The 24,389-nt window shown below is 40.2% G+C and overlaps 2 protein-coding genes across 2 annotated transcripts; one reads left to right on the forward strand and one right to left on the reverse strand.

Annotated features, from left to right (window-relative positions):
* The first annotated feature begins 3,443 nt into the window (after positions 1–3,443).
* On the forward strand, positions 3,444–20,286 carry si:ch211-166a6.5 (clustered mitochondria protein homolog). The gene is made up of 26 exons (XM_026910751.3): positions 3,444–3,641; positions 7,885–7,994; positions 8,356–8,527; positions 9,462–9,593; positions 9,741–9,895; positions 11,810–11,964; positions 12,039–12,161; positions 13,988–14,120; positions 14,235–14,327; positions 14,442–15,127; positions 15,226–15,299; positions 15,461–15,565; positions 15,653–15,753; positions 15,943–16,095; positions 16,218–16,280; positions 16,376–16,611; positions 16,721–16,805; positions 17,562–17,715; positions 17,792–17,931; positions 18,020–18,100; positions 18,223–18,348; positions 18,464–18,573; positions 18,683–18,776; positions 18,935–19,063; positions 19,151–19,224; positions 19,309–20,286. Exons 1-26 carry the CDS (start codon positions 3,596–3,598, stop codon positions 19,727–19,729), a joined length of 3,951 nt encoding a protein of 1,316 aa, XP_026766552.3. The 5' UTR covers positions 3,444–3,595; the 3' UTR covers positions 19,730–20,286.
* srrd (SRR1 domain containing) lies at positions 19,815–24,332 on the reverse strand. The gene is made up of 7 exons (XM_026910753.3): positions 23,890–24,332; positions 21,840–21,880; positions 21,570–21,727; positions 21,384–21,482; positions 20,719–20,870; positions 20,348–20,393; positions 19,815–20,036 (listed from the first exon to the last, which is right to left on the reverse strand). The coding sequence occupies exons 1-7, from the start codon at positions 24,024–24,026 to the stop codon at positions 19,839–19,841; spliced, it is 831 nt and encodes a 276-aa protein (XP_026766554.1). The 5' UTR covers positions 24,027–24,332; the 3' UTR covers positions 19,815–19,838.
* Positions 24,333–24,389: the final 57 nt, after the last annotated feature.

Below are 24,389 nucleotides of genomic sequence, written 5' to 3' on the forward strand. Positions count from 1 at the left end.
GCTAAATGCCGACCTACTCACAGAGCTAGCATGCTGTGATGAACGAATATTCCTGGATGGGTTGATCAACATATCCCTTTGCTTAGACGTTCTCCTCCAAAACCGAGGTGCCACAAAGACAAATGTCTCCCCCGTGCCAGATCTCCAGGCCGTACAACCCATGCAGCTTGGACAAGTTAAGCTGAATGACATGGAACACCAGAAGTGACGTCAAGAGAAACTGTCCATCGCATTCTTAGAGCAAAGTTCCCCAGTCCACATCTTAGCAAGCCTCCTTCATACCTCACTCCAACACGGTGAGTCTTTTTCAGTTCCTTTCTCACCCAAATTTTGTGCTACCCGTTCACATTGCACACTCGGAATGAATCTTATGTTACAGCACTGATCGACTCCAGGGCCACTGGGAAGTTCATTGACTGCTCCCTTGCAGAAAAACTCCAGATGCCCTTACAACCTCTGCAACACCCCCTAAAAGTCGAAGCCCTGAATGGAGGACCCATCGGAGGAGGCTTCTTCAGGCATTGTACCATCACCCTCAGTGTCAGCACCCTGCACCACAAGTGCATCTCACTCCTTGTCACCATCACCACCAAGTTCCTGGTGGTGCTGGGCTTCCCGTGGATGCAGACAATCTCCTGGAAAGGGCATGAGATCACATGCTGGTCAACCTACTGTCATGTCAATTGTCTCTGTAGATGTTGCATCAACCACCATAGAGAGCCCTGAACCTCAAGTTCATGTGGAAATTCCCCCACGGTATCATGAATTCAGTGAGATGTTTAGTAAAGCCAAAGCCAGTGGGCTCCCACCGCATCATTCATATGATTGTGCCATCAAGCTCCTAACTGGACTGGCACCCCCTCGCAATCATATCTACCCCGTCTGCCAAAGAAACCCAAGCCATAGTAGAGTATATCGAAGAAGCTCTCAGACAAGTGTACACACGCCCCTCCACAACTCCAGCCTCCGTGAGCTGCTTCTTTGTGGAGAATAACGGGGGTGGCCTATGCCCATGCATAGATTACAGAGGTCTAAATCGAGTCACAGTCAAGTGCCACTATCCTCTGTCCCTGGTACCAGCGGCCCTTGAACAACTAGGAAAAGCCAAAGTTTTCACTAAACTAGACCTATGTAACGCTTACAAACTGGTCCATGTACGAGAAGGGGACGAGCGGAAAACAATCTCTGGCCATTTCGAGTATTGCATAATACTGTATGGGCTATCTTCATCACCAGCAGTGTTTCAGTTCTCTACCCTGTTGGCGGTTCACCGGTTGTCCTTCCTTGGACCACCTTTTGGTAGGTATACTGGGAACACCCCACAAGACCTGCCGTTTTGAAGATGCTCTGACCTAGTTGTCTATCCATAACAATTTAGCCCTTGTCAAAATCGCCCAGATCCTTACACTTGCCCATTTTTCCTGCTTCCAACATATCAACTTCAAGAACTGACTGTTCACTTGCTGTCTAATATATCCCAACCCTTGACAGGTGCCGCTGTAACGAGATTCTGTTGTTATTCACTTCAACTGTCAGGGGTTTTAATGTTATGGCTGAGCAGTGTATATATTTATCATAAATATGTGGAATAACTTGTATGTGGAACAATTTTATAGCCTTATGAATGAAACTAGACAAAGCATATGTGATTTATCCTACCTCTAGAGTCAACTTCCAGTTGATCATGCCCCCTTAGACAATGTCTCATGAATTAACCAAAGTTATTTCTGTCAAGCACTTTCACTGCATGAGCTTAGTAACAAAAGTTTTGACTTTCACTCATCAAACCAGAAATTAAATGCTACAAGTTTAACTATCCCAATTTACCTGATGTCCTAAAATGTACAGGACAAGGGGTACTCCAGGACCAGGATTGGGAACCTGCACTGTAATAGATGAAGACAGTATGCTGCTATGTTCTGTGTGGTGTGAAGGACCGCTAAGATGAGGTAAACTATTTCTATACTAGATAGTATGGCAAAATCATATGCCATCATTAGTGGAGTAATAATTTGCCATTTTCTTTGGCATAGACGTATGTGGTTTAGGTCATAACCTCACCATTAACTTTACCCGACTGACACTATTAGAGACTTACTGGGCATTTTACCACAGTATTAGTTCTGACTTGTGTAAAAATCTGCCCAAAGGCATTAAGAACCACCTGATATAGATCACTTTGCATATCTTAAAACTGTGTGGCAGTGCATATGTCCTCTCTCAATGGTACTGAACCAATTTTTTTTCTTTATGATAACTGGGTGTGAAGAAATGTTAGTATAATATACCAGTATATATGGATACCAGTATGAATGTAGTTTTATTCTTCTGGACAAATTTTTGATGTCCTTGGTAGCCTCATGTTCACTTAGGGCTTTAGGAAACATATGCCTTTTATGGTATCCCTAAAAGAGAAGTCTGGTCACCTAACCAAGCACTTTTTTTTTTCTTGAACACCCCTCCGAAAATTAATAATCTGATAATCCTGCTGAAAAATCCACCTGACCAGCTGCCAAATCCCTGAACAAGCTGCTCAAACTGGTAGACCATCTTTGTCAGCTGGCAAGTTAATTTCCAGCTTCCTTATTACTTGACTAACTTGCTCAATAAATGTTTCTAATTGCCTTACTCTTGTATTATTTTTTTTTTTTAAATAACTTGTCCATGATGCAGCATTAGTACTGAAACTAGAAGGGTCATAGGAACTGCTGCCTTTCTACCAGTTTGACCAGCTGGGTCTGTTATCAGCTGGTCAAACCAAGTTGAATTCATCAGCATATGTAGCAAATTAGCTATATAATTAAAGTTAAACTTGGAGGACTGCAGCTTGAAGTGCAAGTTGAGGCCCTGATCCTGTCCTATTCCTTCTCCATCAATATGACACATTTTTCTCACCAGAATTCAAAGAATCCATTACAAATCCCGATTCAGGACTGGTTAGGACTGGTTAGGTGTGTGAAAGACTCGGGCACTCCTACTGTACTCATACCCATGCATTCTTCACATGCCCTTTAGAAGCCATGCTGTGAAACTTCAGACATGGCTCAGTGCTTAGTATTCAAAACTCATGTCAGGTAAGGGCGTAACATTTTTTTTATTACTTGTGAACGTTCACAAAAAATTAACACTTTTTTTTTTTTTTTTTTTTTTTAACACAAAATTAACAGTAGCTGTGCAGGCAAAAACATACAGGTTCCCACCTTTCCCTGAGGGAGTGAGAGAGAGAGAGAGTGGGGGAGGGGAAGCTCTGTGTGTGTGTGTGTGTGTGTTTGTTTCAGTTCAATTTAACTCTTTCTCATGCAGATGTGTGTGGAAGAGCGAGAGGACACACCCAGTCAAACATGCCTGGTCGAGGCGTGTCCAGTGGCGGAGGGAGGGAGAGAAAGAAAGAGAAGGGATGCATATTGGCCAAAAGCCAGCGAGTAAAAAAGAGGGCGTGTCTGACGGGAAAAAAAAAAAAAGAAGTGAAAAAGTTTAAGCACAGTCACACCTGACAGCTCGCGCAGGCACGCTATAAGGACTGGAGGAAGAAGAAGGTTCACGCTTCCGAACAACTGAACAAGACAAAGTGAGAGGAAAAAGACCAAAGGGCAGAATGAGAGACTCGGCAAAAAGAGGAAGCGGAGAGCAGAGACAGATGGGTAAAAACAGCCTATGGAGTTCGTTTGGCGTCCCTGTTTTCCTTATCTAACTTCTTTTCGTCCCTTTCTCTTCCGTGCATAACATCTAACACTCTTCCCTTTTTTTTCTTTGCTCATTCCTCCCTATTCCTGGACTTTTTCTACTGTTGAAAGTGAAAGTGTTTATGTGGGAAACAGATAAGATTCAAAGCTGGGCTTAAATCTGTGCCTTCTTGACTCCTTCTTTAGAGTGATATGAATAAAGCTGACGATGCACACTATTGAGCTTGGCAGTACTGTATCTCTTCTCTGCTGACTTGATCCCAGAGTTCCTCTTCTTGCGAATGAACAAGTCACACCCTCCGGAGCTACTGTGTAGATTTCTTTCAGCAATTGAGATTTTGCTTGCTTTTTCTTTTACTTACAGCACATATCTGCTGCAGAGCGTTAGCTCGCATTTCGGAGTTCCCCTGCCTTGCACATTTTAGTTCTTTCCCTGCTTTTACACACCCACCTGGAACCAGCAGCCAAGTTTTAGACATGGAGTAGCAATGGTGCTGTTGCATAATCTATTGATTTGCAGCACAAAGTTGCATTTGCAGAACATCTTATTTATTCCTTGTGCAAAATAAAGGTCCACACAACAGTATAACTAGTGGCCACATACTTGTTCTGTGGTTATAGCCCCAACTCTTGGGCTGGCATCTGGGCTGGCAAGGCCTATTGCTGCCCCACTGATGTGGCCAACCCAACTAATCTCAACTAAGGGGGGCTTATCTGATTATTTAGTTCACTTTTGTTAAAGCAAGGAAAACAAAATGTAGAGAACCACTGCTGTAGAGAGATAATAAACAATTTCTCTCACGGAGCAATGGAAGCATATACCACCTTCTCATAATTTATTATTTATTAAGGATTTCTTGTTTTTGGGGGGGGGGTGACTCTGTCACTGTCATAAACCTCCCTACAGCCTGACACTGGCATGGAGCCAAAATGCTTTACAAATTCCCATGTGTTGTCCTGTTAGAAAATTCATTGCAGAGCATTGAAGAGAAGGGCCTGTGTTTCTGTGTCCTGTGTATTTGAATTATTCTCCCGTTCTTAGACCAGTTTCAACCTGGCAACCCTCAGCTAATAATCACCAGGTGGATTTTTTTTTGCTCCACCACCAAGCTTAGATGCCCCAGGTGTCTATGAAATCAAATGTGACAGTTTCATCTTTCCTGTAGGCAGATTTGTCAACGGGCAAGCTTACACAAAATCAAGCTGGGTCTTGTTTTTTCAAGAGATTTAAAATGTGCTAAGATAAAGCTTAAAGCAGAACTGTTAACACTGAGAGACTCACATGTAGGGCAGTGCAATAAATTGTATTTTGTCTGTTTGCACACATAGTTTGTTTGGAGTAGTTTGCATCAGAGTTAATTTTTTGTGACATTATATATATTGCTATGATTTTCAAACACACCAAATTGTTTGCATATATAAGTGTTTTTGATAGTAAATGACAGGGTGTGCTTTGATGGGCAATTCTTATTGGTTGTTTTAAAGGCTGTTTTACTTCTACAGGTCATGCAGGTGCATACTGTAGTTATTAACTAATAATGTGCTAATATTACTAATAGTTATGCATGCACTAATAGAGGTATTTTAGGGCCATTTATAAAATGGTAGTACCCATGATTTAAGTTCAATAACAAATATTTTAGACCCATTTCTATTGTTTATTGAGATGATAAAACTTTTCTTAAAATGTATTAAAGCCATCTAATGGAAAACAAGTATATGCATTGATCTACATGTGCTCAAAAAATAAATACATCTTCTGCAGGGAGAGGTGGTCTTTGTTATATTTTATATTTTTGTCATTAACATGACAATGCTGGCATGTCATAGCCAATGCGCTTCTCTGCGCTGTTGCAAATGCAGAAGAAGGTGCAGATTGGGCAGCAACAACTTCCACAGCACGTTCAAATGTTATTAGAACTGAAAAATTAATGGCGAAAATGAAACTGACCTTACAGCTGTTATGAATATTTTGATGTCCCTTGCACGTCATTTTGGTGCAGACTATCATAAAATCGTGTTCTCACCAATGCACTTGAACCAGGGCTCACTTGGATGAGGACCAAGTCTGTTCAGAAGGGGGGCCTTGCTTGTACAGTAGACAGAGAGGTCAGTCGTGGACCAGTGCGTCCTGTCCCAGGAGGCTTTCTGGATTTGCTCGGGAGAGCCACAGTTGACAAGAAGATGATCTGGCACACCACTTGTGGTTGCAGATGCCACTTTGTGTCTGATATGTGCACTGTCTTGACAGTGTGTTCACTGCACCGTTGTGCAGTCCCAGTAAGTGACTTAGTGTCAGTGAGGCTAACCAAAAGTGGGGCTCACCCGAGGAGCTGTTGTGCAAGGCAGAGAGAGCTATCAGACCTTGTGTTGCCTTAGTTCTTGATGTATATGACTGTCACTACATTGACCAAACAGCTAAAAGAAACTTGAGAAAATTTAGCTGAGCACTAAACATTCTATCTGATCTATGCCTTAGGTCCAGCTATTTGATGTTGTTCTGAATTTACACCTTGGCACCACACAGCGCCTGTGTCTCTGTGATATCCCAGCTGGTGAGGGAGGTGTCCGTTGTAACTGTCTTTCTCCAGTGGGGCACCTCTCACAAGTGGACCCCTGTCATGAGACAAGCCGTGCATCTAGAGCATGTGACTCTCTTTGAGACAAAGGGACATCTCTGTCTCTGGTATTTGAGGTCTAACCACAGCCTGATAATCCACTTCTGAAAGTCTCTAAGTTCTAGCAGATTCCACAGAACTACAAGTGCAGCTGCAGTCAGCAGTCCTAGCACCCTCATCATGCTCTGGTACCGTACATAGCATCCTGCCTGAGTTTGTGTGGTGAGCAGAATAATATCTGCCACATTTTCGGGTGACAGCATGGCTAGCATTCTCAAAGAATCAAGCTTATACTGATGAATTGTGTGACCTGTTCAAGGGAGGATACAAGAAAGATGGAGGGGTGTGATAGATGACAAGGCAAGCAAGCTAACAGAAGAACAGGTCAAGCTAGTAGCCACAGTGTTCTGAACAGACTCCAAAACATATAATACACTGACCACAACCATGAAGAAATTATCGATGATAGGAGTTCATCACCAGCTTTGGAGGACAGGGTAGCTGTAGCTATGACCATTATCACAAACTGTACAGCAGATAGCTCAGAGGGGTACATGAGGTGGAAAGAAGAAACGGAAACATTACAGCTGCATGACAATGCTATTTAATATCAAATACTACTTCACAGAGTCACTTTGACTATTTTGAGAAGTCTCTGCATATGTGTGCATGCGCCAAGAAGGTATCCAGGTGATTCTCACTGCCACTGGGAGTTAGGAGAGGTGAAGTAGAATTGAAATGGTGCAGGGCTGGAACTGATCACTTCTGATCTAAATCTGTGTCACACTGCAAAAAATGATATCAAGTGAAAACATCTTGAATATGTGCAAATTTAACTAATATTTCTTATTACGATATTATTATAAATCAAATATAAGATTGTTCAGTCTGTTTTTATTGAAGTTTTGTTTTCTTATTCTACTGGCAGATAATTTTGCTACCTTTTCAAAATAAATGCTTAAAAGTAAAAAATGATCTGCCAATTTAAATGTCAAGCTTGAAATTAGTGAAAAAGTTTAGTATTTAATAATCATTAATCATATTTAATAAATTATTTAATAATCATATATTTAGTTTATTTCAGTCTTAGAAATAATAGATACATTTGACTATATTCAAGATATTTTCACTTAAGATGTAATTTTTTGCAGTACAGACATCTGCTGTAAATATTTTATCTCTTGTGTAATTTTAATTGTATGTGATAGGTGGAGGCACATTTTAAAACTGAATTAATGATACAAGTCTTAGTTTTCTCAGATATGACTTTTCTGTTTTGATTATTCAAAATTATTTGTCATTAGATATGGGTCAGTTAGAAACCTCCACCTTGGCACCTCTCTTCTGAGACATGTGGGTGCTGGAGAGGAGCCACATGCACAATTAAGTGTGAATTCCAGCATGACTGCTCTCATTACAGCTACATTGCCACTTAGCAGATATGTATCTGATCTAACTCTGATAGGTTGAATTCCATTTGGGAAAGATTGGATTTTAATGTTCACACAGCAATGAAAAAATTAAATATGACACATTTATGGAAATTATTGCAAATGTCCCACCTTTTATATTTCATTCTACAGATAGCTCTAATTCAGCCAGTGGAAAACGATCTGGAGGATTGGGGAATGAAGATGACGGCTCATATACGGTGAAGATCCAAGGGGCAGGAGTGGATGCTTTTGAGCTAATGGTGAGACTGTGTGTCAGAGAGAATAAGAGAAATATCCTGAGACAAACAAGATATTTGATATTTATTAATTTCATCAAAAAGTAATTGAATAAATCCAGTGTTCATATCTATTGTTCATATCTATTACACTTACTTAAATCTCAGGAAATCATTGGATGATCTTGAGATATGTCAAAATACATAAATAATAAATAGTATAAATTAGTACAGTACTTTTCAATGCTTTCTGTGAATAATTGTTTATTGGATGTGTATTAGAGAACATTAAACGCGTTTGTGAAATGTGTAAAAAATTGTAACTACTGAAAGAAAAACAGGTCCTTGTGAAGTTTTGGACACTACTGTGTGATTGTCTGTGCAGGTTCCCAGGTTCTGTCTGGTCCAGGATGCAATAATGACAATTCTTAATAGAGAAGAAGTGGCTCCTCGAACATCCCTTGCTCTTACCTTGTCTGGTGCAAACCTAGACCCCTTTGCTGAGCTCCAGAGTGTCAAAGGCTTCAAAGCAGGAGTCACACTCAGATTAATAGAAGGCAAGTATTAAATAGTATCAGCATGGCCCATGATAGATTATTTTTCTGTTATGAATCATATTAAAATGATTGAAGTGAAATTAGCTATTGCTTTCATTTGAAAGGCAATGCATATAAACTCGCTGCAACTTCAGCCTGTGATACAGGCTCAGATGATATTGCATTAACAATCTTTGTAAAAGTTGGTTGTAGCAACTAGACAACTATGTTCAGCAGGGCCTGCAAACACAATGTGTTCGGTATTAGCTCTCACACTCATGCTGAAACATAGTGTTGAAATAGCGTTGTAGGTTTGGATTTTGTTGCTGTGTTGAGTTTTATATATTTGGATGTTAATGCCAACTGAAGAGTGTATTTTGCTACACAGGTTTTGCCACTTTACTCTGGCATGTATGCTTATCAAAGAACTGAATAAAAACTCAGTAACTGGTTTAGGCCTGCCATACACTCACCAGACACTTTAATAGGAACAGCTGTACACATTTGATACATTTGGTGTTCCTAATAAAGTGGACGGTGAGAGTATATCATGCATAGTAAGTCACTCTGATAAGTGTGAGAATCTCAGTGCAAGGAAGGTGCAGTGAACTTATTTGAATGGGTATTTGAAATAAAGCTTTTCACTTTGAGTAGTTAGGAAAATGAAGACATTAATCCCACATTTAATTATCTAATTACACAAAAGAAAACGCAAATTTGACTTTGCATTTCTCTTAGTGGTCATAATATGGCCTCAAATGCAGTTCACAAATCACGTTTGGAGCCATGCGTGACTGTAGGGAAAGAGTTGAATTCCAGTGAATAACAACCACACCTGCATTCATGTAACAACCAGTGATCATTAAGGTGTCATTAAAGTGTGTGTAAATCTTACAACTTGATGGTGCCTGTCCTGATCTAACCTTTCACATCTGCTTTTTTGTGTGTGTTACAGAACCATACTCTCCCCGGTCAGCTCAAGCTCATCTGGCTCGTGTTCAGGAGCTGCTGAGTGCTCCTAGTCCCCAGGATGACTTGAGAGAGGGCAGATCCCCCAGTGTACTAAATACACTAACACACACAGCCGGTAAGAAGAGAATAGGTTATGTGTATTTACAGTAAAGTCTTATAACACTGAGGTTCCCAGCGCATCTCCATACCTCCAGATGCATGCATTATTAGGCTGCAGTCCATTAAGCATTGTTGAATGTGTGTGTCTGTGTGTGTGTTTCAGATGTCGCTTCTACTAGTCACTCCTCAAAGGGCAAGAGAGCGAACAATAAGTCTGAGCAGCTGAGCGAAACTCCTTTACCTCCTGATTACATCCTACCTGGGGCTACAGAGCGCCCCCCTCTGGCCACCGTACTGCCCACTAGCACATACCCTGAGGTACAAGGAACACACACACACCCCTACAGATACAGTCAGATCCGGAAGTATTTGGACAATGACAGAGTTTTTTTTTATTTTGCCTTTATACACCACCACAATGGATTTGAAATAAAACAATCAAGATGTGATCGAAGTGTAGACTTTCAGCTTTATTTTAAGAGGTTCCACAAAAATATGGCATTTACCATTTAGGAATTACAGCCATTTTCAGCAAAGTACCTCCATTTTCAGGGGCTCAAAGGTATTTGGACAAAGTGACTTAATTGTAAATATAACCATAATTTTAATACTTGGATGAAAATCCTTTGCAGTCAATGACTGCCTGAAGTCTGGAGCCCATGGACATCACCAAATTCTGAGTTCCTTTCTGGAGATGCTTTACCAGGCCTTCACTGTAGCCACCTTCAGTTGCTGCTTGTTTGTGGGTCTTTCTGCCTTCAGTCTTGTCTTCAGTAAGTGAAAAGCATGCTCTACTGGGATGAGATAAGGCGACTGACTTGGCCATTGAAGAATATTCCATTTCTTTTCCTTCAAAAAGTCTTGAGTTGCTTTCGCAGTATGTTTAGGGTCATTATCCACCTGCACTGTGAAGCAGTGTCCTATCAGTTTTGTAGCATTTGGCTGAATGTGAGCAGAGAGTATAGCCCTATACACCTCAGAATTCATCTTGCTACTTCTGTCAGCATTCACATCATCAATAAACACCAGTGATCCCGTTCCATTGGCAGCCATACATGCCCATGCCATAACACTGCCTCCACCATGTTTGACACATGATGTGGTATACGTTGGATCATGAGCTGTTCCTTTCTTTCGCCATACTTTTCTTTTCCCATCATTCTGGTACAAGTTAATCTTGGTTTCATCTGTCCAAAGAATCTTATTCCAGAACATGGGAAGCTTTTTTAGATGTTTTCTGGCAAAGTCTAATCTGGCTTTGCTGTTCTTCAATGTTACCAGTGGTTTGCACCTTGTTGTAAACCCTCTGTATTTACATTCATGAAGGCGTCTCTTGATTGTAAATTTTGACAATGATATGCCTACCTTCTCCAGAGTATTCTTGACTTCTGTTGATGTTGTGAAGTGGTTTTTCTTCACCAAGGAAAGGATTCTGCGATCATCCACTTAAGTTGGTCTTCCAGGCCTTTCGATGTTGTTTAGCTCAACAGTGCTTTCTTTCTTTTTAAGAATGTACCCAACTGTTGATTTGGCCACACCCAAGGTTTTTGCTATCTCTTATAGATTTATGTTGTTTTTTCAGCCTAATGATGGCCTCCTTCACTTGCATTGTGATCTCCTTGGACTTCATATTGGTAGCTCCAGTCGAACAGCTGCCAAATACCAACTCAATAGCTGATATCAACTCCAGACCTTTTATCTGCTTCATTTGTCTTGAAGTAACAAGGGAATGGACTGCACCTGGTCAATTAACTTCTTGTCAGTCAATTGTCCAAATATGTTTTAGCCCCTGAAAATGGAAGTACTTTGCTTAAAATGGCTGTAATTCCTAAATGGTACATGCCATATTTTTTGTGGAACCTCTTAAAATAAAGCTGAAAGTCTACACTTTGATCACATCTTGATTGTTTTTTTTTTTTTTTTTTTTTTCCTTCAAATCCATTGTGGTGGTGTATAAAGGCAAAATCACAAAAACTGTCATTGTCCAAATACTTCTGGATCTGACTGTACACACATATATATATATATATATATATATATATATATATATATATATATATATATATATATATATATATATATATATATATATGTATGTGTGTGTGTGTGTGTGTGTTGTTTTTTTTTCCAAGCAACAAAAATTAATCATATGTAGCTTGGTAGCTTGTATAGTCTTACACAGTAGGTCTGGGATTGCACAGATGACAATGATATTAATGCCCTTCTTGATAGGTTCCCAATTGCCTGCTGGATCTGTCACTTAGTTCTTGGAACCCCCCACCTGGCTCCAGGAAGCTGCAGGGTGACTATCTGTACATTAGCGTTCAAACACTGGAGGGAGACCACTATGACATTACATCATCTCCTCGAGGGTTCTACCTGAACAGGTGAGGACAGGGTTAACCCTAATTTAATCCTACCCAGGTGCACTCCCTCTCATTGTTTGTCTGTTTGATTTCAGGTCCACTGTGAATGTTTTTGACCCTCGTCCTGCCTCGTCCACTCCAGTGTATCATTGCCTGACTGACCTGCTGTCTCAACTCAGTCCACAGTTTAAGCATAACTTCAGTGCACTCCGACACAGGTAACCCATAAATGTACACAACTCTTAGGGTCTGTTCATTACTTAGCAGCAGATGTCTCTTTGGCCATCTGTTCTATGTTATACCAGTTCAACTGTAAGATTTATGTAAAATACTCAAACACTTTACTTAAATGAATGAAGCTGGATGACTGACAGTTGCATATGTGTTTTCAACTGTCCAATATTAACTGACTCACTGGAAGCACTGCCCCCTTTCCAAAAAAAAAAAAAAAAAAACCCACAACATGATGCTGTCACGCGCATGCTTCACAGTCTCTTAATGACAGTATTCCTTCACCAGTACCTTTGTTGTTGTCTTGGGATCTGAAACTTTTGCGCCAGTCAGAAGCTTGTAAATGTCATTACATCGATTTCTGGAGTCTTCCAGACTGTTTAAAGACATAGTCAACTTGGTGTATGTAAAGTTTTGACCCACTAGAATGCCACCAGTGAATTAAAGCTGAAATAAACCTGTCTCTGTCAGTTACCTCTGATGTGAACAAAGTAGATGGCCTAATTGACTTCCCAAAAGATGTATGGTAACATGAAATATGTGGAGTTGTGACAAACTGAGACTGAATATCTTTAGCTTAGGTGTATGTAAACTTTTGGCCTCAACTGTACACACAATAACCCATAATGACAAAGCAATTTAGAATAATTTTTTATAATATAATTTTTTGTACAGATTAAAAACCAAAAACATAAACCTCTTTTTTTTTAATACTTTGTAGAAGCATTTTGTAGAAACGCTGCCATAGCATGATGCTCCCACCACCATGCTTCACCATAAGGATGGTATTACCAGTTGATGAGCAGTACCTGGTTTCTACCAGACGTAGTGCTTGGAGTTTATCCCAAAGAGTTACATTTTTGGTTCATCAAACCAGAGAATCTTTTTCCTCATGCTCTTGGAGTTCTTTAAATGCTAGCCATAGGATTTTTACTTAAGAGTAGCCACTGTACCATAAAGGCCTGATTGCTGGAGTATTTCTGAGATCCTTGTCCTTCCGGCAGCTTCTTACATCTCTGCAGAGGACTTCTGAAACTCCATTATAGAGAGGCCACTGGGCATTTGGTCATCTCCCTGACCATGGCCCCTTCTAGCCTGGTTACTGGGTTTGGATGGACAGCCAGCTCTAGGAGTCCTGGTGGTTCCAAACTTTCTCCATTTCACAAAGATGAAGCCCAATTTGAATGCTCCTGGGAACAGTCAAAGCTTTAGAAATGTTGTTTATACCCTTGCCCAGATATATGACTTGGCACAATTTGGCTGTGGAGGTCTGTGAAGAGTACTTTGGACTTTACGGCTTGGTTTTTGGTCAGACATGCATTGTGAATTGTGGAACCTTTCTAAATCATATCCAGTCAGTTGAATTTGCCACAGGTGGATTCCAGTCAAGGTTTAAAGATATCTCAAGGTAATCGAACAACAGGATGCTCCTGAGCTCAATTTGGAGTGCTTTAGACAAGGGTCTGAATAATTATTTAAATGAGACATTTCAGTTTTTGATTTTTAATAAATTTGCAACAATTTCTAAAAACAGGTTTTGGTTTGCCAGAATAAATTATTGTGTGCAGATTAATGGAACAAAGTTAACTGAATCAATTTTAAATTGAACATATAATTTAATAGAGTGTGCAAAAAGTGAAGGGGTCTGATTACATTTCAAACTCACTGTATATATATTCATCCCAAAGTAATTTTGTAAATGTTTTTCCTTATTCCTTTTTCTTGAAAATGATTGTATTGTACACTTGTTCCCAAAGCAGAACTCAAAAACAGTGAATGAGATTAAATGTGTATGTGTATCTTTCCACCTCAGGCCTACTCTTTCGACAGAAGAGTCCATGTCCACCCCTTACCGTACTATGAGCTGGCTGGGAGGTTCAGCGCTCTATTCTCACAAAACTAACCATAGCTGTAGACTGGGTTTGGAGCAGGGCTTTAATAGTCAGGTATTTGCCCTTAAATCTTCTCTTTTCCCCAATTATTTCCAAAATGTATGTCTGTTCTATCCATCGAATTTAGTTGTCTATACATTGTTGCTCACTGTGTGTGTGTGTGTACAGGCTCCAGACTGGAATGAGGAAATGCAGACAGCTAGAGATCTACCACAGACCACCTTAGAAGAGAGACTTCAAAGAGAAAAAGCCTTACTACAGGTCCACACACTTTAAACGCCAATGCACGCACATAATCAGTTTCTCTAAAGCACATTATTACATACACTATACTTAAGCTACCCTGTCCAACACCTTGGCCTTTTTTTCCTACAGGTCAATAGTGCCTTTACATGGGCTGTAGCCCAGGCTGCCGAAAAAGTGATTGAAGGGTTTGTTGATCCAATTAGTGGCTCTAACGAAGCCCCAGCTTTCCTGTGGGGTGGTCTGTTTATGAACATTGGTGGACCTGGAGAAGATTGGTTGGGTGGCGAACGGGGTCGAAGGGCAGCACAGAGACTTGAACTACAAGCCATACAGGCCTACAGTGATTTAGAAGGAGACCTACAAGCTCTTCACACTCTCCCTACTGCTCTAACTGACTACCGAGGCCTTCGTCTTTGTGCCCAAGGTCTGGCACCCGGCCTTCAGGCTCAGGATCAGTCTGGAGTCTCTACTGGCCTCCTTTATAGCCTCAGTACTGGGCCTCTAGAGAACCCAGCACGGAGGAAGCTCTTGCAGCTGCTAGCTCAGTCAGCCAAGGCCCTTGGCCTGCAGAGGAATGCAGTAGTGGGCCCCACTGGCTATCAGGTGGCCCTGTTCACCTCCATGGATGCTAAGGGACAGTTGGGAGCAGATGGACGTTATTACATACTTGATGTATTCCGTACAGCCCCTGCTGATGCCAACTTCTGCTTGGCAGAAGGGGAAGAAGAGGCGAAAGAGGGCAGTGTTCCCAGGCGTTTCCCTCATGGGCTATGTCGTCTACGGCCAGAGCTAGTCAAGGCTTTCGTGCAGCACAAGTAAGCATTGACTGATATGGTGTTTGTGTTAGGTGTGGGGAAAATATTTTATGAATTTTGTTGTTAATGTTTTATTATTATGTTCATTGTTACTTCAGGCATACTGAGTTTACAAAGCATGTGAGAGAAAAGATGGAGGAGAGCGGAGGCATGGAGGATTGTGGAAAATCAGGTTAGAAAGCAATATTAGGTTTAAAATTTGTGGTACAGTAAATGGGTACTAGTACTACCACTACTACTACTAATAATAATAGTAAATAGTAATATCTTAGTTTCTACAGCTTATTCTAAGTTCAGACATGGATATGTATTGAATAAATTTGTAAATAACAGGTGATTCTCGAGGCACAGAAGCAGTGAGAGCAGCCTGCAAAGATGTTGGCTCTATCAGTGACATCATCTTTGAGATGCGTTTTAACCCTAATGTCTTCTCTCCAGGCAAGTACATCATTCCACAACAAAACCACCTTAATACAAATCAAATAGACTACCAAACATTAAAAGATCTCTTTTCTGTCTCTGCAGGTGTGCAATTTCCCAGTTCAGAGAGTGCTGCTGTGGCCTTACAGGAGAGATTGTTAAGAGAAGCTGCTGCATTCATTGTCAATGATCAGATACCAGCATTTGTGAGTGTCATGATTTTCACTTTTTGTAACCTTTTATATATTGCTTATCTATAGAATGGCTACAGGTTTTCATTCAAACCGTGCATGAGCCCTTTTCAGACATCAGACACCTTTGCTCAACAGTTTGTATGTTGTATTCATCTGTGCTTGTTATTGAATATTAATACCACTGTGTGGGCTGATGGGTAGATGGATGACTGTCTGCACTGCAATGAGATGCCCATAGATGGAGCTACACTACGACAAGCCCTACATCAGAAAGGCATAAATCTCCGTTATTTGGGTCACTTGATATCCTCCATCAATCAGTCAGATCACAAGGAGCAACTGAGGCACATCACTGTAAGAAACTGTCAGTGCTTGTAGAATTAAAAAAACCAGAAGTTTATTTTGGTAGAATAAATATTTCCTGCATTACACTGCATTTATTGCATCTTCATTCCTTTTTTGTTCCTGTCTACCAGAGATTGGCTTATGGAGAAATTGTAGTGCGCTGTGCTCGAAGGATCTTCAATGGCTACATACAGGTATTGCATTGTTTTTAATTGACACATAAACACCACATATACATTTCAATGTGCTATTTTTTTAAATGTATAACTTATTTCTTCTAATTTTTAAGGGAGTTGAGCTGTCTAACCTGTCAGCAGCTGCAAGTCACTTCTTCTGCTGCTTATTGGTGCCTCACTTTAGCCCTGCATCAAATAGTGAGGAGTCTAAAAAACGCTCCAGGAGACGTGGTCATAAAGGTGGAGGAAGTGCTGATAATACTACATGGAGCTTGCTCAGTGGAAACGAACTGTGGACCCACATATGCCAGGATGCTCTAGAGACCTATGGTCTTAAACAGGGACTTGGGTGAGAGAGAACATTTAGCTTTTTCATTTGGCTGTTTTCTTATCTTATGCATATTTATGGTGCTGTGTCCCCAGTACTCCTTTGCAACAAAGACATAAAATGTTTGCAGGTCAAATATTGACCAGTTGGTTGAGCAGTATGGGCTTCAGAAGCTATCCTTATTACGAGAGATCTGCTTGAAGACTGGCGTACAGGTACTACAGACCTCCATTTTATACATAAATAAACTAGCCTCGAGTATTACATATAAAGTCCCAAGTAATTTCAAAGTCAGACAGCCATTGTTTTTGGGCTTGAAGTTATATTAGTATTGTCCACCATCGTAATACCATTTATTTATGTTTACATTGCATGTACAAATATTTCAGTGCAAATACAATACATCAGTGTGCCCCTGGTAAAACTCTACTGTATCTAAAAGACTCTCTGCATTACTGATGTCTTTGATAATGTTGGGTTTAAATATGGTTAATGACAAAGAAAAAAATGCAAGGTAGGTAGTTATAAGAAAGCCAAGTATATTAAATCCTTATTAAAGTACTAGTAATGAGGTTTATATTAAGCTAGACAGCATTGTTAGGACATCTGTACAGTCAGATCTTATTTTTATTTATCTTACAGTTATTTCCACAGATTTAGAAATTGCGAAAATATGTTGTGGAAAAATGCCAAGAAAGTTGATACAAGGTTGCAAGAACTAACAGCATTACTACATACTTTATTACTCCACAAAATATAGTTATATTATGTATGTATGTGTATCTATATGTATGAAAGCCCTTGACAAGGATTAGTGCTTAGAAGAATCTGAAGGCTGCTCATTGGAACAGCCAGGGGCCTAATATTATGTGACTGTATTCAGAATTGTGACAGTCCAGAGTTATTGTTTTCCTTGCTCAACAAATGTATAAAATGGCTTAATGTCGTTTTTGTATGTTTGCATCCAATAGCTCCGGCTCAGAGATTATATCCTTGACAACCGTACCAAAGCCCCAATTACTCCAGATGACGTGCTCAACCTTCTGCCTGTGGTCAAACACATCACCATGCCAACAACTGATGCTATGCGGTCATTCTGTGCAGCCAAAAACAGCCTTCAGAAAGGTTTGCATTTAAAAAGATTTCATATTTAGCGTAATATTAAAATTGTTCATGGCTGTTAAAGGCAGTTCTTTGACAGGGTTGCTGGAGCAGGCATATGAGCAGCTGAAAGAAGCAGCATACCTGTTTGGCCGTGTTTGTGACAGTTTACATCCTGAGGCCTGCCACTGTCTCAGTCTACTGGCTAAAATGGCTTATGTTCAGGGCCACCCTGCTGAGGTAGACATTTGTGCTATATCACGGGCATGTTGTCCAGCTTGAAGAAACAATAAAAATCACATACTTAACAATCTTATTAACTTTTAAGGCACGCAGTGTACAAATGAGGGTGGTAGTCATCAGTGAGAGGGTGCTGGGCTTTGACCACCCAAATACCATTCAACAATATGTAAGTTATATAATATATGGAACCACTCATTTGAAATATATACAAAAAGCATTGTGCAGTATATGTATATGCAATATGAAAATGTATGTTTAGTCATAAAACACCTTTTGTGCTGTCTCTAGGCTTTGTTGGCAGTGTACGTGTTTGCTGGAGGAGAGACTGCTTTGGCCTTGCGGTGTCTGTATCGAGCTAAATCGCTAATGCTAACAGTACATGGGGAGGATCATCCATATACAGCAGTACTGGATGTGAGTAAGCACCAATTCAAACATATAACCATTTACTTTATACCTTAACAACCCTGTCCATTAATCATGCTACTATCACATTTAAACCATTTAACACCATTTACCTCTCTTTCAGAGTTCTTTGGGGTTAATGCTGCAGGGGGAACAGTCCCTCCAGTATCTACAGAGTGCACTGAGACTCAATACTTCTTTCCGAGGTGCCATGGACCTTACGACTGCCCTAAAGTAAGACAAACCATGTTATCAAGTCAGAGCTATTAAGGCTAATAATTTATGATTGGCAGTGACTCAGACTGTCAGGTTAAGATAGAAAAAAAAAAATGTCTCTCTACAGTCACCATCTCTTGGCTCAGAGGATGTGTGTAGCAGGAGATTACAGAGGAGCCATGGCTCAAGAGAAGGAAGCACACATCATCTTTGGGAAACAGGTGAGATGTCATGGTTTTGAGCATTTTGGGCTCTCAAACTGGAAAAACCGAGTAGAATTTGAGTTGTGTGGAACCCCTGCTAGAACAGATTTTTGATATGGCACAGCAAAAGTGTGCATAAGAATTTTGTATGACTTTACTGTTTGTTATGTATCTAGTGTGGCGACAATCATCCGCAGACTAAATGCAGTTCTGACTTCTTGAAAGCTGTCACCCAGCAAGCAGTGCGTGTGGAACGGTCCATACGACAGGGCGGGGCAGAGCTCACAGACTTGAGCACACCTGAGGTTTGTGTGTGATAGCATAAAAATGCACTTAGAATGTGCTGATCTTTGTCAGTTCTTTGTAATTATCTACTAACCATCTTTATTCAGAATCTGGTTCCCTCTCTTGAGACTATCCTGGAGCAGTTAGCTCTTGTAAATGGCATCCTGAAGACTTCATACAGGTAAGGCAGACTTAAAAGACCTAATGTGAATGTTTGTTACATAGCCCAGACTAGGCTGCTCTTAACTCACTGTTACTATTTCAGCATGAGGATTATGGAATTCAAAGAGAAACTGAAAGAGAGAAGAGCTTGTGAGGACTCAGAGAAAGCTGAAGCAAACTCATCCAATGAAGTCAAGGTTGTTGAGGAAGCTGCATCCAGTGAGAAGCAGAGTGAAGAGGTGATTGATGGAAATGCCAAGAATCAACCAGAAAAAACAGATGCTCTGGAAGACAGACCTGACCATACCCAAATGAATGGGGAATTTGAGTCTCACATACAAAATGGAGATTGTGCAACCAGTGCACCTGAGGAAGATGGTAAATCATCCATACTATCAATCAAGAGTCAGTCAGAGTCAAAAGAGATCATTACAGCAACCAACACCGAACCAGCTTTAGTAAATGGAGAATGCAAGGTTGTTGATGAAGTAATGCTTGTGGAGAAAGAGACCCCAAAGAATTGAGACATCTACAGCTTCAGAGATTGCAGACAGACAGACAAAAATCGCTAACTTTGGACACACACACACACACACACACACAGAGTAATGTGTTTAATCACACTTATTATCTTTATTTTGGTTCTCTGACTCTCTGGATGATCTCCAGATCTTGGCAGTGCTCATAGCAGGGCTCTGAAGGCTCATCCCAGATTGATTCCGGGAGTTTACGAAGCTTGTGTGGAGGGAACCGGATCAGGGCGGTATCATTAAACACATCTAGGAAACGCTGTGAGCAGGGCAGGCTTGTCTCCTCACACACATTGATTACCTTATACACAACAGTGTCAAGGGCTGCAACTTACAGTGGCAAGCACAAACATGTCCCTTCTGTGGGACATGTTTGTGCACAATTTCACTCACAGTATTTTCTTTATGTTATGGATGTTTATCACATTCTTGATGACATTTGCAAGTAACTACCATTCTTAAAGTCTGCTTCTTTTATTAAATGTGTCAAACTGACCAATTTTTCAGCTGAATATATATATGGTTTCCAAAATAAACAACAGTTTAAATCAGTCTTTGTGTTGTAATACCTGTGGTATAATTGGCCTATCTATCCAAAAATTTTAAGGATACATCTGAAAGAAAACTGTAGTCTCTTTCAAGCTGCCTCTGAAGCGTCCTAGAAAACATACAAAACGCTGATTAAAACAGTACACTTTGAAGCATTAAAACAGAAATAAGAATTTAATATTAAGAATTTGATGCCCTCTTACTACACATCATTTTTAAGAATAAATCTAACTAAATTAAACTTGTTTTAATCTTTTCTTGTTAACATCTTTTCTCATTTCTGTGAATGATGTATTTGGGGGGAAAAGCACCTTGTGCAATATGATGTCAGTCTTTAAGTAGGAAAATATTTTGCTAGTCTACAAGAATCTACTGTTTCTGGGCTTGCTGTACATTCAGTCACTGAATCTGGCTGGTGGGTAAGTGCCACATACCTCTCCTGAATGCCAAGAAAACTGTTGCCAATAACGGTGACCTTTGGCAGGATCTGAGGACTCCAGTTCTTCCACAGCAGATTGTTGTACAGAGCTTTTCCACAATGCATCAAGTAGAAGAGGGTGGGGTGGCATACTGCTCGCTTCCCTTCCTGACAAAAGAACCATGCTTTTGAACAATGTATGTCAGTGTAAAAGACAGTAGGTTTTTAAATACAAAGCTTAGACTTGGCCCAAATAAAGGTGTTTTTTTTCACTGCACATTCAAAAACCAGACCTGTCCCAAAATTGAAGCCAACAGCACTTAGAGCGCTGTGCCTTAGACATCTTCATATCACACAGTGTTTAAGCCCAACATGGAAGAAGAGCTTGGAAAAATACTTTGTTCCTTTGTCCAATTGGCTTGTGGGCTAACCAGCCTATTGGTTGATTTAATTAGTGCCTGCATCTCCTTAACTTTCAACAGTTTCTTTTTTCCCTATTTTAAAACAATAAAATCTCTTCTTGTAAATTTTTAAAAAGGCAGCTGTATTTGCGTATGTGGTGTTGTATGTGTGACATGGTATCAGCATCAATGCTAGCAATGCTAGTCCAGTCCCAAAGCAGTATTAGGTCTTGTCAGTAGCACTGGAAGAAACTATGGCTCTGGACGTGTAATGATGTACCTCATTTTCAGTCAGCACAGTAAAGCCCAACTCTCTGAGAGTTTCACATTCTGACTCTGTAAACACAGGGTCATACAGGCTACAGCAGCCCACTGGAATCTGATAGACAGGAAAAGAATGTTTACCATAAGCTTTTCATTTCTATTTAAACTAAAATTTAGTTTACAGTCTTGATAGCAGATTCACCTGCAATGCATCCAACAGCAGTAGCAACATAGCAAGCTGATATCTAGCAGACACACAGGAGGAGAAGTTGCCCAGGCCATAACATACACACTCCATAAAGCAATCAGTTCCTTCAACTGTTTCATCTACAGTCTCAGCCTGGCAGCCAGACAAGATCTCTGAGACAAAACAGAAGACGTGACAATTTATTGATAATGTACAGAAGACATCTGACATTCGTTGACAAGCTCTCTGGGACTTGTATGAAAGATCTATGTGAAACTCAGTCACCTTTCCATTCTGGCCAGAAGTCTTCACACCTCAGCTCATTGCTGCAAGAGTTAGAGAGGTAAATGTACACATGCAAACCATAAAAGTAGAACGATTCTACAGGCCATCCTGAAATTCTACAATAGTGTACATTTCTATAGGATCTAGTAATATCCATTTGAGTGTAAACAGTCCCTGATGGGGGGAGCATGAGGTCCAGCATATGTATGAAGCAAGAAAAAGAAAAAGAAGTGATGGTTGTATGAGAATACTACATCATTCAGTCACTTTGTCTCAGCCTGTGTGTGTACATGCACAAGAAAGTATCCAGTTCATATTCACTCTTATCTACAGCTGAGTTCAAAAGTTTAGAGACAAAAAAGAGGAGTGAAATTTAATTTAGACTAGCAATATTAGGTGCAAGTGCTAGCTTTCACAGATATTTTTGTACATCACAGGTAAAACTGTAGATGTTAAGATATTAATAGTGAAAAATAATCAAAATATCAAACACTTTGCATCTCTTTCTGATTAGAAAATGTTCTATAAAGTTATCATCTAATAATTTGCATGCCCACCCTTTGTCTTAATAACTGCCACCAATGTCTGCATATCCTCTGAGAAGCTTTAGGACCTATCCATCTTTCATTTTTAAGTTCTTGACAGTCTAAATAAGTTGTAAAATATAGCTTCCCCCCATCAGGAACTGTTTACACTCAAATGGATATTACTAGATCCTACAGAAATGTACACTATTGTAGAATTTCAAGATGGCAAGCACAAATGTGTACGTTTTCCCTAAATACATTACACAGCTGCAACAACTAACTGCATAGTTCCACAATTTCATTCAGTTTTTAAATTCTATTGTTGAGGAGGTGCTGTTACTTAGGCAGTATATCAAGCTTTGACTTATTTTGTTCAATTTTCTGTAAGTTAATTACAGAAACTTGAACCAATAAAATAGCATTTTCATAATAAGCAATATCACCTGGATACCTGTGTGTGAGTATGATGCATGCTGAGACCTTCGCCAAAGTGACTACGTGACTGTGTGACTAGTTCATAGTTGACTGCATCCAAGCCAGTGGGATGGGCAATGTTAACCTTGTAAAATATGCAGAAGGTACACAGTGACACCCAGGCAGGGGGAGTGCAGACTTCCTGGAGCAGCAAGCCTCTAAGTAATGCCTGTGTGGACGAGATGCTCCTCACACAGTGGCGTGCTATGGGAGGAGCTGGCCTGCATCTCCAAGCTTAGTCACAAGCTTCATGGTGGACATGAGGTCCAGCATATGGATGAGGCAAGAAAAAGAAAAAGAAGTGATGGTTGTATGAGAATGGTATTTTTATCAAATACTACATCATTCAGTCACTTTGCTGAAGGTCTCAGCATGTGTGTGTACATGCACAAGAAAGTATCCAGTTCATATTCACTCGTTTCAATTAGTTACTCTGCATTTCATAAAATAGTATTATAATTATTATAAATATTATAATTAATATAATCCTAATCTGTTAAATCAGAACTACAAATGTGGCAAATACAGTAAGTATTGTGTCTGTTGTGTCTGTCATTTAAAAGTCCATTTATGCTGATAAGTCTCCTAATATATATGAGTTCATACAGTACATCTTCAGTGTTGTGTGTGTGTGTGTGTGTGTGTGAGTGAGTGACAGAGAGAGAGTGTGTAAAGAAGTTTCCATGGAAGTATTTTCATTAAATTACACTACAAGAGTTAAGCTATTACCAACATCTACAAAATAAAAAACAACCCAACAGACTCGTATATTAGGACGAGTATAACAAAACGTGAAGAAATAAAACGAAACAAAACAAAACAAAACAAAACAAAACTGGTTAACACGTGTGTCTTTCCTTCGTTTTTACATGGAAACCCCGTGTCTTCGTCCGGAGAATATCAGGTACACTGTACTGCGATCCCTTCAATCAAAGCTTCCTTTAAGGGAAGGTCTGAGAAAGGATTTATAAACAAATCGCGTCAACGAAAATACCTCGTGCACATAAACTAACTGGAAGTGCGGCTTTTACTGGGCTTTCTTTTCTTACATCGCCTCTGTTATTCTGCGTCTGTCCTGTCCGCGGTCCACAGACTCGGGAGCTTGTGGCTTTTCCGACTGAGCAAGTTTCCCTTTGCGGGCTGCTCCTCTGCGCCGTACAGCCTGCCACTCACTGCTAGCAGCCATTAATGCCAGGCACAACAACTCATCCAAGACTGTCCACCAACATTTCGCCTCATTTTCTCCTGCAAGTCTGGACAACGTTATAAATCATGCTGCCAAAGCACTTGGACTAGCCGGTGTAGACATCACATTTCAGCTGTAGTGCCATGCCTGGCCGTGGTGTTACATTTTAATCGTTCCGACCTACACTTTTTTTATAGTTCCTAGCTTATGATTCTTCAACATTTATTTCACAGAAAGACTTCAAACAAAGAAATGCTTCTATTGCACTGTGAGCTACAAATGAATGAGCTATAAATGAAATGGCAAACGAAATGAGCAGACCTTTCCTCTTGTGCACAGCGTTCACAGAATTATATATGTAAT

The sequence above is a fragment of the Pangasianodon hypophthalmus genome, chromosome 8 (assembly GCF_027358585.1).
Source record: "Pangasianodon hypophthalmus isolate fPanHyp1 chromosome 8, fPanHyp1.pri, whole genome shotgun sequence".
NCBI classification, from domain to species: Eukaryota; Metazoa; Chordata; class Actinopteri; order Siluriformes; family Pangasiidae; genus Pangasianodon; species Pangasianodon hypophthalmus.